Source organism: Phoca vitulina, unplaced genomic scaffold (assembly GCF_004348235.1).
Source record: "Phoca vitulina isolate PV1807 unplaced genomic scaffold, GSC_HSeal_1.0 scaffold31, whole genome shotgun sequence".
Lineage (NCBI taxonomy): Eukaryota > Metazoa > Chordata > Mammalia > Carnivora > Phocidae > Phoca > Phoca vitulina.
Genome location: NW_022589734.1, coordinates 17,847,595 through 17,860,099, shown reverse-complemented (window position 1 = coordinate 17,860,099; position 12,505 = coordinate 17,847,595). Strand labels below are relative to the sequence as shown.

At 44.9% G+C, this 12,505-nt stretch overlaps 1 protein-coding gene across 2 annotated transcripts in view; it reads right to left on the bottom strand.

Moving 5' to 3' along the window:
* KDM1B (lysine demethylase 1B) overlaps positions 1-12,505 on the bottom strand; it is a 55,506-nt gene that overhangs the window by 25,910 nt on the left and 17,091 nt on the right. For both annotated transcript variants that reach the window (XM_032424670.1, XM_032424671.1), the window contains 2 exons: positions 5,179-5,217; positions 1,554-1,758 (listed from right to left, as the gene is read on the bottom strand). In XM_032424670.1, coding sequence (XP_032280561.1) covers positions 1,554-1,758; positions 5,179-5,217 — 244 coding nt within the window. The remainder of the gene's footprint in view (positions 1-1,553; positions 1,759-5,178; positions 5,218-12,505) is intronic.

Genomic DNA, 12,505 nt, shown 5'->3' with positions numbered 1-12,505 from the left:
TTAAGTGCAGTGTTGAACGGGTTGAAGTATATCCACATTGTTCTGCAACACATCTCCAGAACTTCTGTTATCTTGTAAGACTGAAACTCTGTGAACACCAACTCCCCGTAGAAATAAATTTTAAAAGTAACCTTCACTGGAATTTTTCTGATTAAAACATCAATCAGTTCACAGAGGTACATGACAATCCTTAACCCCTGGTAATCCATGAGCCATGGGGTAACATTTAAGGCTACAGTCTATCCTTTGTGCTGTTTCTACGCACAGAGACTATTAATGTATCAGGCACTTGTTTTTTAAAAGCCAGAAAAACATGCTGTTTCCGAACCTGCTTTTCAAGACCACTGTCCCATGTCACTGAACCTGACTTCAATGGACACGGAATATTTTCCTATTATTTAACCACTCCTCTGTTCCTGGGCACTGAAATTTCATCTAATTATTTCCCTACTGTAAACAATGCCATATAAATCTTCGGATTAACCTTTGAGAATTTACTTTGATAATTTATTTATGACAAATTCCTAGAATAAAGGGGTGTCTATTTTTAGGTTTTCAATTCATGGACAAACTGACAAACTGTCCCTCACAAATGTCCACACCCACTAATAGCATTTGCATGCCTGTTTCACGGCACCTTCATTAACCCTGGGACTTACCACTTTGGCTTTGATTCAGACCACAACCACATTTTTAGAGGGCCCAGTGTTATCAGTTAAAAACTTTAAAATATGGTGGTGCATCGGTGGCTCAGTCGGTTAAGCGTCCGCCTTCAGCTCAGGTCATGATCTCAGGGTCCTGGGATTGAGGCCTGCACCAGGCTCCCTACTCAGCGGGAAGCCTGCTTCTCTCTTTATCCCGCCCCCATGCTCGCTCACACTCTCTCTCAAATAAAATCTTTTACAAAAATTTTTAAAAATAAAAATTAAAGAAACCCTTAAAATAGGGCTTCTAGGTCAAAATCTATTTGCACATCAAACATGAAGTTTGTTAGTGTGTGGACAAGGGAAGGTCTAGAATTCTTGTGGGGACACCAAGAACTCTGGTGGAGAATTTTAAAGATCCATTTAAAGTAAGTGGTCAATGGAATGTCTGGCCCGACCTAAAGTTTTGGATTTTTTTCCAGAGTTGATCAACTTTGCTGAGATTTTCCATGGCATAATTAGAAGCAAAAAAGACTCAGAAAAAAAAAGAAGGGCTGCTCGTATGGTCAAAACTTTCTTCCAGCATGTCAGACTTTTGGGTTATCATCAAATGATGCAGCCACCCAAATCTCAAATAAGTAACTCATCAAATTCCGTAGACCCAATTCCTGGACCAGTGTTACAGACTTCCCACAGTCTGGATGGGAAATGAACCGCATGATATATACGAATGATAGGACTGAGCCACGGCATGACCCAATCCAAGAAATCACAAGGTGCTTTAGATCACATGGCACACACTAAAAAAAAAACCCACAAACTTTTGTGTTCTGCCCCCCCCCCCCCCCCCCCCCATCTCCAGGGAAAGAGCGGGAAAGGAAAGCAGAGAGGGCCAGGGCCAGCTCTCACCCAGCGCGGAGGGGACGGCCTTGGGGTGCTCCAGCTTCCCGGGGCTGGTGCCGCCAGCTGCGCTGTGGGTGCTGGCGCAGGAGGGGCTCATGCCCACGCAGTCGGGGTAGTAGGCAGAGAGCAGGGGTGCCGCCACGCTGTCTTTCAGCAAAGGGGGGAGGATGAGCATGGAGTACCACCAGTGGTTGGAAACTTCCGACACTCTCTGAAACGGGGCAGGGTGAGACCAAGAGGCACAATGGCGGACAAGAAATGGACACGCGGGCTCAGCCGAGGACAGGCGGTTGGCTTCATGCCGTTCACCCGCACCCCCCTCCCCCCGGAACGCCAACCCCCCGCCAACACCAGATCAATCCCACAGCTGCATCTGGTACAGCATTCCATCCTAGCAGCAGCATCACAGGTAACGTAAGAGCCAGTGCAATCCCCTACACTGCAAGTCTAGGCTTCAGCCTGACACGAGAAACTTCTTTCTGTTCAGTAATCACTTATTACCCATACTGCCCCCCCCCACCTTCACTTGAGGTCTAAAGATAACCAAAGTCATGAAACTGGGCAGAAAAAACTGTCCTCCTGAGAAGCAGTCAAGCAGGACTCCTTTTAGCTAGAAGCTACTGAACACTTCTGGAGGAAGAAGTACGCGACAACTATCGAAATAAGATGCTAAATGTAGAAATGAACAAAAAAGCTATTTTTGGTCTTAAAATTTGTGATCACATTCCAGAGCTGATTTAACATATGGAGTCATCGGATCAAAGCATCCCCATGATGACTAACTATTGCAATAAGAATAAAATTTACTTGGCTTCTAAAGCAACACTGCCCGCCAAGCCTATGTTCGACGGCCTTTTCTAAACATGATCTTGAACGCATGTTCCAAGAATTCTAAGAATCTGATATAGGAGAACCCTGAGCTCCAGGACCCTCTGATGTCAGTTCTGAGGGCTCCAAGCAGATGCCACCTGCCATGGAGCAGGGGTTTGTGGGCTCGAGGTCCAGAGGGCGAATCCAGTTTGCAGATGTATTTTGTTTGCTCCTCGGCTTTCACAGGGTCCAAGTGTGGGGCAAGCATTTTTCAGTTTACGACAAGCCCCAATACCTGCTGTAAAGGACTCCCAGCTGCTTCACACATTCATTTACCTGCTCAGGCCCTGAAGGCATGTCGGTCTGCTATCTGTTCTCAAGGCTACCCAGGGCCAGCCTGGGCTGTACCGAAAAAGAAGAGAAGCTTCAGTTCCACCCCCAACACACCAGGGCTGCCTCTACGGAGCCCCTCCTGGTGTGGCCCCAAGGAGAGAGTAAACTGAGAGATTAGATCCCGACACTCCAAACGGACTGCATAGAGGTCAGAATGGAGATGCCTTATGTGAACATGAACCCAAGCTCTTCAGCTTCCGGGACCCAAGAGAGGCCCTGCTCTCCCGCTACCTGCTCCCAGTCCTTCCTCCCCAAGAAGCCCACTTGAGGGTGCTTCAACCAGCCTCTGCACAGGAGTGTGAGCAGCTCCAACAGCGACTGATGAACCCGCACTCCGTCCTGCCGTTCTGCGCATGTCCTCCCAGCACACTCGCCATTCCCGAGACACCTGGCTGTCATTTTGTCGATACACCATCAAGAACCCCACTCTCACCTTCAATACACATACCATGGAAGAAATCGTACTTGATATAGTCAGTCGATCAGCATATTCAATAAAATAGCCACTACACTGGGTTGAATAGTGTTCCCCTAAAATCCATGTCCACCCAGAACCTCAGCATGTGACCTTATTTGGAAATGAGGTCCTTACAATGTAATCAGTCACACTACAGTGAGCCCTAACCTCCGTGCAAGCAATGTCCTTATGAGAGGAGAAGAGACAAAGCAGGGGAGACAGACAGGGAGAGAGTCACACGAGCCTGCAGCGATCCGCGGACAAGCCGAGGAGTGCCAGGGACTGCTGCCACCACCAGAGGCTGGAAGAGGCTGCACTGACGCTCCCCCAGACCTTCAGGACACCTTCACTTCAGACTCACAGCCTCTGAAACTAGGAGACAACATGCTTCTGTTGCTTTAAGACACTGAGTTTATAATATTTTGTTAGAGCAGCCCCAGGAAACTAATACAGGCACCAAAACTTAGAACCTGCTTGAAAAGTGACCCTAGGGGCGCCTGGGTGGCTCAGTCGGTGAAGCGTCTGCCTTCAGCTCAGGTCATGATCCCAGGGTCCTGGGTTCGAGTCCCGCATGGGGCTCCCTGCTCAGCGGGGAATCTGCCTCTCCCTCTGCCCCTCACCCTGCTCATGCTCTCTCTCAAAATAAATAAATCTTTAAAAAGATTAAAAAATTTTTTTAAAAATTTTTAAATAAAAAATAAAAGTGACCCCAGAATCTATAGGACTAGAACAAGGGTAAAGTCGGTGATATGGCTATACATCTGCTCTAGACTCTTTCTTAGCCATTCACAAAAATAAATAACTGGTGGATGAAGTCCAGGAACTCTTCCACACTTTTTAAAGTTCTTATATCCCAAGAATACGGCCTCTGTCCTAAAGTTCAGATTGTTCTGTGTGCAAAAGGGTCTGAATGTTAGGGGACAGACTCATCAGATATTGCAAATGTATTTACAGTTATGTTTTCCTTTGTATCTATAATCCCATTCTGTCTACCCTAAATCCAGAAATTATTTGGGCCATTGCTTTCCTATGGAAATGCTTGAGGGTACAACTAATTATTAAAAATATGTGTGTGGGGAGGGCGCCTGGGTGGCTCAGTCAGTTAAGTATCCGACTCTTGATTTAGGCTCAGATCTTGACCTTAGGGTTGGGAGTTCAAGCCTGCTTTGGGGTCTGCGCTGGGCGTGGAGGCTATTCAAAAAAAAAAAAAATGTGTGTATCTCACACACCCCTTTATGTAACAGAATGGATTTCAAGTAGATTTCATAGGTGTCAATTCTCCCTTTGCCTAAAAATCAATCACTGTCCCTGAGTTTCAGACATGAAGAAAAACTGAAAATTACCACCCCTGTATTACAGAAATGCAGAACAGCTCAGAACCTCGCAATTTTAGAAACTCGGGAACGCAAAACATCATTTCCTACAACAGCTGTGGGGTCTGCCAGCTCAGGTAGCAAAGTTCCATGTGAGAAATGAAACGTGAGGAGGCTCGGCCTGCCGGACATGAGCTTCTCCTCCCAGCACGGAGCAGAGACAGGACCGAGCAGTTACACTGAGCTCAAAACACACAAAAACACTCTCTCGCAGCTGAATCTGGGCCAAGACCATCAAATTACCGGCCTCCTGTTCTTTTCTTGGAAGGATTCAAACGGAGATAAGGTCACAAAAGTCACCCCTGAGAAACAAGGATAACAAGGCTGATCCTTGTAGTAAGGCAAGCTATCCATTTCTTCCTTTTTAATTCCTTTTAACAGGGGGCAATAAAACTATATTTCTTTAAGGTAGGGGAGGATCACCCACAATACCACGACTGCTAACATTTTTATCATACACATGTCAGGTTAGATTAAAAGCCTCTGATCAGCAACCAAATAGAGAGAAACTCATAAAACTGTTACTGTCGCTGACGTACAGTACTTTTATCATCGAAAGCACAATGAGCTGTAGTCTAGGATGTGCACAAATACTCACTAGATCCTCTGGAAGGGAACAATGATCCGAGGTCTCGGGCTATAAAAGAAAACCAAGTGTTAATTAGATTTACTTATAAAATACAGGCCTAAGTTTCCATGTGCTTTCAGTAAGATACCCCTCTTCACCTGTTCAACGGGCAAAAGCAAAAAGTGGGATAAAACACTGTAGGAGTGAGGGTGTGGAGGAGACAGCTACTCCCATAAAGATGTCCTGGGTGGAATGCTCAAGGAATGAAAGAACTTCGGAGGGCAATTTGACAAAATACACAACATTTAAATGCACAATAATTTGGCACTATCTTGCACCGCTGAAGACATACATACTATATGCCCAGCAATTCAAACTTTGCTAGATTTTCAAGAGGAACCCTCAAATATGTGCACCCACAGAAGTATCAGAAATGCTCAGGGGCGCCTGGGTGGTGCAGTCAGTTAAGCATCTGACTCCTGGTTTCGGCTCAGGTCGTAATCTCAAGGTCGTGAGACTGAGTCTCCCATAGGGCTCCCCTGGCTCAGTGAGGAGTCTGCTTGAGATTCTCTCTCCCTCTGCCCCTCCCTCCACTCACTCTCTTTCTCTCAGATAAATAAAATCTTTTAAGAAAATATTTATTTTGGGGGGGGGCAAGGAGGGAGGAGGGGCAGAGGGAGAGGGAGAAGCAGACTCCCCGCTGAGCAGGGAGCCCGATGTGGGGCTCGATCCCAGGACCCTGAGATCATGATCTGAGCCCAAGGCAGAGGCTTAACCGACTGAGCCACCCAGGTGCCCCAAAATAAATAAATCTTAAAAAATGTTCAAAGGAGCACTATTTGTAATAGAAAAAAGCTAAATACAGCCCAGAAGTCCACCAAGAGTAGAATAGTGTTATGTTCAAACAACAGCCCACTAGGGTCCTGGGATTGAGTCCCGCATCGGGCTCCCTGCTCACTAGAGAGCCTGCTTCTCCCTCACCTCCCCACTCGTGTACTCTCTCTATTTCTCTCTCTCTCTCAAATAAATAAAAATCTTTAAAACAACAACAACAACAACCCACTACACAGCAATGAGAAAGAACCAACCACAAACTACACACCACCACATGGACATACCTCACAAACACAATGGCGACAAAGAAACCAGGCCCAGAAAAACACATACTGTAGATTCCATTTACATAAAGTTCAGTAAGCCAGCAGAGTGAGTAGGGGAGCAAGGGAAGGAGTGTGTGAGTGACAGGGGGTGTAGGGGGGGCTCCTGCGGGGCTGGGAGGAGTTCGATTTCTCTACTGGGAGTTGGCTAAAGAGGGACTCTCAGAAGCTTCACTGAGCTCCGCATTTTGATTTGTGCATTTTCTGTTTGTATGTTATACTTCAATAAAAAAGTTACCTAAATAAACTCAAGACTGGCATACCATATGGCCTGGCAAATCTGGAATATTCCAGAGAAACTCTTGCATGCATGCACCAGGAGGCATGCAAGAATGCTCACGTGTATCTTACAGCCCGAAACGAGAAACCACCCTCACGTCCATGACCAGGAGAACAGATATGCTGTGGTAGGTAGATTCATGCAAGGCAATACTACACAGCAGGGAAAATCAATGAACTAGAGCTTAAGCATCAACATGGATGCTTGTGAAAAACCTCACTGTTGAGTAAAAAGAGCAAGTTGCAGAGGAACACAAACAACAGGACATAATTTATAACCACTACAGAAATATAGAAAACTTTACATGTTGTTTTGGTCTCATAAATATGCATGAACTCTGTAACAAAAAGCAGAGGAATAATAAATGCAGAATTCAGAACACTGCAGAATACTTGCAGGGGAGGGAGGGAAAGAGAAGTACTGAGGGGCCCCCGGGGAGCTACAGCGGCCTTGGTAATGCTCTGCTTCTAAAACTGGGTGCTGGGTACCTGAGGGCTTGCTTTAAGTCTTTATTCCTTATGCATCATTAGAAACCCTCTTTTGTGTCTATGTATCAGTTCATATTAAAATGACCACATTGGGGTGCCCGCTGTATCAGTCAATAGAGCACGCAACTCTTAATCTCAGGGCTGGGACTTCAAGCTCCACATTGGGCGGGGAGCCTACTTAAAAAAAAAAAAAAAAAGGGAGGAGGAGGAAAATGACCATATATACTTCGACACAGAAATTTCATTTCTTGGAACTGATCCTACAAGCAGACTGAAAATGTCATAGATACAAAGCTATTCACTGAAGCACTGTCACTAGCAGTAAACATTTAAGTCACCTAAATACCCTTTAGTCAGGCTAAATTCATCAGGATACACCAATTCAGTGGACTAAGTATGGTCCTTAAGAAAAGAGATCTTTATGTACTGATATGGAAGCATCTTTATATAAACCGACAGGGGCACCCGGGTGGCCAGTTGATTAAGTGTCCGACTCTTGATTTCGGCTCAGGTGGGGATATCAGGGTTGTGGGATCGAGCCCCGAATCGGGCTCCATGCTGGACGTGCAGCCTGCTGGAGATTCTCTCCCTCCCTGTCTGTCTCCGGCTCCCTCTTCCCCTCACCGCCCCCCCCCCCCCCAAAAGATACATTAACCAACAAAAGCAAACTCCAAAAGAGCAGGTGTAGCTCACTACTATTCTGTTTAATGTTGGTTTACAAATAAACCTTTCCAGACTCTGTCCTTGACAGAATACCTAGCTGAAGACCAAAGTGACTCTGGGTCAATAAACACCATTTAAATAAATATTTCAAAAGTTCAGGTTATGGATGGCAATCAATTGAGACTGCAGCAGTAGGTCTCAAAGGGGGCTCTCTGGAAGGGAGAAGGGGATGAGAAAATGTGATACCATAGTCAGAAGCTGGAATTTAAGACCTCAAAACCTTCAACTTTAAGATGGTGGGAGGCAGGAGGAGAGAAAGACAATTAAATTTTCAAAAAACGTTAAGGGATCTGACACCCCAGAGCCCCTACTGGGAAAAAGTACTTGCTGTTAAAATACATTCAACCATGTGAGGAATCACAATAAAGAAGTGGGGACAGAAGGAACTGTGGTACAGAAATTGAGGGGTGCGGTAAAGCCACGTAAACACAGAAGAGTAAACAACGGAGAGATTACGGTGACTGAAAATAAATGACCCAAAACACGAACAGGAATTGGGAGTGAGGAAAAGGCGTGGTGGCCTGTAGTGTGATGTAATTTACTTTTTCCTCTTTCACGGTCACGTGTCAATGAGCATCTAAGATTGAAACATGCAATTTAAAAAAGAAGTTAGGGCGATTCCAACCTCCTAACATTCTCATCACGTATCTTCTTAATCTTTCAGGGAGATTTTATTTTATTTTATTTTTTTAGAGATTTTATTTATTTATTTGAGAACAAAGAGGGAGAGGGAGAAGCAGACTCCCCGCTGAGCAGGGAGCCCAATGCGGGGCTCGATCCCAGGACCCTGGGATCATGACCTGAGCTGAAGGCAGATGCTCAACAAACTGAGCCACCTAGGCGCCCCTCAGGGAGATTTTAGAAACTGCTATTCTTTGTGATGAAGAAATAATTATTCCATGTTCAGCAAGTTCTTACTTCACTTTGGCTTCTTTTTCTTATGTTAAGTTTGGTCTTATGAAATGCAACCGTAGAAACCAGCACGTGTGGTATTATTTTTCACTCCGAAGTGATCTGTCAGCCAGGCCTTCTCCTTGCACACAGGTGGGAATATTCTCGAATGAACCTCATCAGACAACGGTTATTTCATGACGGTGACCGCATGAGTTTGGTTTTCTGCTATCATCTTTGTTCTTTTCTGTATTGCTTCAATGTTTCAAAGATGAGCACATGTCATTTTTCTAAAAAAACAAGCTCGTTCTACAGAAAACCTTGGGCTTTTCCAAAGCAGCTCAAGTTGAAGAAAGTGAAAAAGACACAGACCACTGGAAGAAAAATCAAGTAAACAGGAAAAGGGACATAGATGATCTGAAGAATGAGTAGAAACAACGTCGACATTGCACTTTCTGTTATCACACACGAAAAAGAAGAGGGATGACAGAGAACTCCAAACCCAGTTAAACCACAGACAGGACAAATTACTTTCATATAAACTTTGCATGTAAAACACACCTAGTATTTAGTAACATAACATTATTAGGCAAGTCATCCAAGATATTTGTTTAATCCTTTAGAACAATTGTTTGGAATCGTCACAAAAACAGGTTGAGTGAAAATGGCCCCGAGGCTAATTTCTATTAAAATAGTCTGCTATTTTCCACTGCTCCCTGGCTGAGCTCTCCTTTAAATATTATAATGAAATCCACTTGAGAAATCATCTGAGGCAGAGGTTCAAGTTAAGCTTAGTGCAACCCCGATACTGATCGGCTCGCCTTCACTAGCCTTCACTACTCCAACCCCGGTTCCCGTCCCTGGACCCACTCAGCCTGGAATTACCAAGCCCCCCAACATCAGCCCCCTCCCTTGTTTTTCTCTCCTGTCCCGCAAACAGGGCTTCTGCCCCAAAGGTCCAGCCCGCGCACCAATTTAGGTGCTGAACCGAAAGGCTTCAGCACGAGACTTGCTAATCCCAGGACCCCGGTCCCCAGGCTTAGATCTGTGCTTTCCACCCTTCACTCCCAAACTGCCAACATCAAAAATGAAACAGGGATACCACCACAGATCCCACTAAGAGAAGAATAAGGGAACAGTGCAAATAACTCTAACAAATATGACAATGTAGATGAAATAAATTTCTTCAAAAACACAACTGTCTAGGGGTGCCTGGCTTGCTGAGTCGGTGGAACGTGTGACCCTTGATCTCGGGTGTGAGTTTGAGCTTTGCACTGGACAGATTACTTAAAAATAATTAGGGGCACCCAGGTGGCTTAGTCGATTAGGTGTCCTACTCTTGATTTCAGCTCAGGTCATGATCTCAGAGTGGTGAGATCTAGCCCCGAGTAGGGCTTTTTACTGCTTAAGATTCTCTCTCTCCCTTTCTCTGCCCCTCCCCCCCACCATTTGCTCACACACATGCACGCACACGCCCTCTCTCTGGAAAAAAAAAAATTTTTTTTTAATTAAAAAAATTTGGGGACGCCCAGGTGACTCAGTCGGTTAAGCTTCCGCCTTCGGCTCAGGTCATGATCCTGGGGTCCTGGGATCGAGTCCCACATGGGGCTCCCCCCTGCTTGAGCTCATGCCCTCTGACAAAATTTAAAAAAAAAATTTTTTTTTATAAACCCACAAAACACAACTAATCTAAAACTGGTAGAATAAACCACGTGACTAGCCATGTATCTGTGATACTGACACTGAATTTGTCATTTCAAAACTTCTCACAAAGAAAACTAGCCCAATGTCTTCACTACTGAATTATACCAAACAGTAAAAAAGAAATCATTATCAACCTTACACAGACTCTTTAACAAAACAGAGGAGGAGGATATACTTCTCATTCTGTCTTATGGAGCCAGCATAACTTGGATACCAGAACCCGACAAGGATATTACAAGAAAAGAAAATGACAGATAGTATTCATCATGAACACAGGTGCAGAATTCCACAACAAAATATGAGCAAACGGAATCCAACAATACATTAAAGGATAATGTATTAAGAACGAGTGGGATTCTCCCCCCCACCCAGGAACGCAAGGTTGTTTCAACATGCTAGAATCCGTACAAGTCACATTAATAGATTAAAGGAGAAAAACCCACATGACCATCACAAAAGACGCAGAGAAAGTTTCTGACAAAATCCAACATCCACTCATAATAAAACGTTCTCAGCAAACTAGGGAGAGAGAGGAACTTCCTCAGTCTGATCAAAGACGTCTGTGAAAAGCTACAGCTAGCAATGGACATAATGATAAAATACTGAACACATTCCTCCTAAGTCAGGACCAAGAAGAGACAGCTGTTCTCCAACTTCTGCTCAACTCTGTACTGATGATCCTGACCAAAGTAATAAGGCAAGAAGAAGAAAGAGCTAAAAAATTTAGTTTTTAAAAAAAAGCACAAGAGTCTTTATTCACAGTTGCTATGACTGTAGAAAACCCAAAGGAATCTACAAAAAGTTCTTCGAAATTTAATAAGAATTCAAGAAAGTCTCTGGGTAGATATACAAGTAAACTGTATTTCTATATAATTGTAATAAACAACTTGAAAATGAAGTTAAAAATAAATTCCACTTATAATTACAGGAAAAGGCAAAATATCTAAAAATAAATTTAATAAAAGACACCCTCAGTGAAAACTAGGAAAAAACTCTGGAGAGAAATTAAAGAAAAGATGGAGAGATATACCATGCCCATGCACAGGGGGGGAGTGCACAGGGAAAATGAATCCCCATAGCAACGGGCTTGGAAAGTAAGAAGGACGGAATTTCGTGAGTTCTTGCAACCAGCAGGACTTAAAGCCTGGAGTTCTAAAGGTCAATGGAGTTGGCTGGGATACAGCCCGGAGGCGATCGGGGTTACTCTTGGAGAGAAGGCAAGGTGAACAGCCCTCAGACATACAGCATGGAAAAAACAGTGATCTGAAGAGCACCTGGGGCACAAGGTGGGGAGGTTAGCTGTTCATCTCAGAGCATGTCCCAGAGAAGCAGCAATCATGGAGAGGTGCCTCTGGTAACAAAGGAACTGGCAGGAGCCATTTCTCTTGCCTGCCCTCAGCATTAACACAGAGCCACCCACAGGAACCAGCCCAGTGCCCACATTTGCTACCTAACTTGCTTACGTCAAGCCTCTCCCCAGCCCTGTGTTCCAGGGGAACCAACCTTGCCAGTCACGTTTGCCTAAATCCCAGCATGGCAGGCCTGTTACTGCCAAAGGCCAGTGAAAACCCCTGCCCACACCACATCTCCCCACCTTGGAGGTTTTCAAGGCCTCAGTTCTGGTGGCAGTGATGATGGGTCCCATTTCACAAGCAAGCCAGAACACTCTAGTTAAAATGCACCACATCAGGCTAGGAACCAAACACTGCCCACAAAAGCAAAGAGGGCCTCTGCAGATGACTGGCCTGAAGGATAAAGTGTCCAGGACACAACATCAGAGCGCTCCCAGCACACACTGGAGAGAGTCCCAGAAGCGCCAGGCTGGGGAACAGGGTACACTACATAGCAAGACACTACAGGACCTCTTCTTCATAAGGCCATTACCCTCAAGAATAGATGTAGCTGGTTTTCCTAACACAAAGAAACAGGCATAGAGACTTGGACAAGATAGGAAGAGAGAGGAATGTGCCCCAAATTAAAGAAAAGGACAATGCCACAGCCAGAGTCCTAAGGGAAACAGATATAAGTAACATGCCTGATGGAGAATTTAAAGCAATGATCACAATATTCACTGAACTTGAGAAAAGAGTAGAGGACAACACTGAGACCCTTGA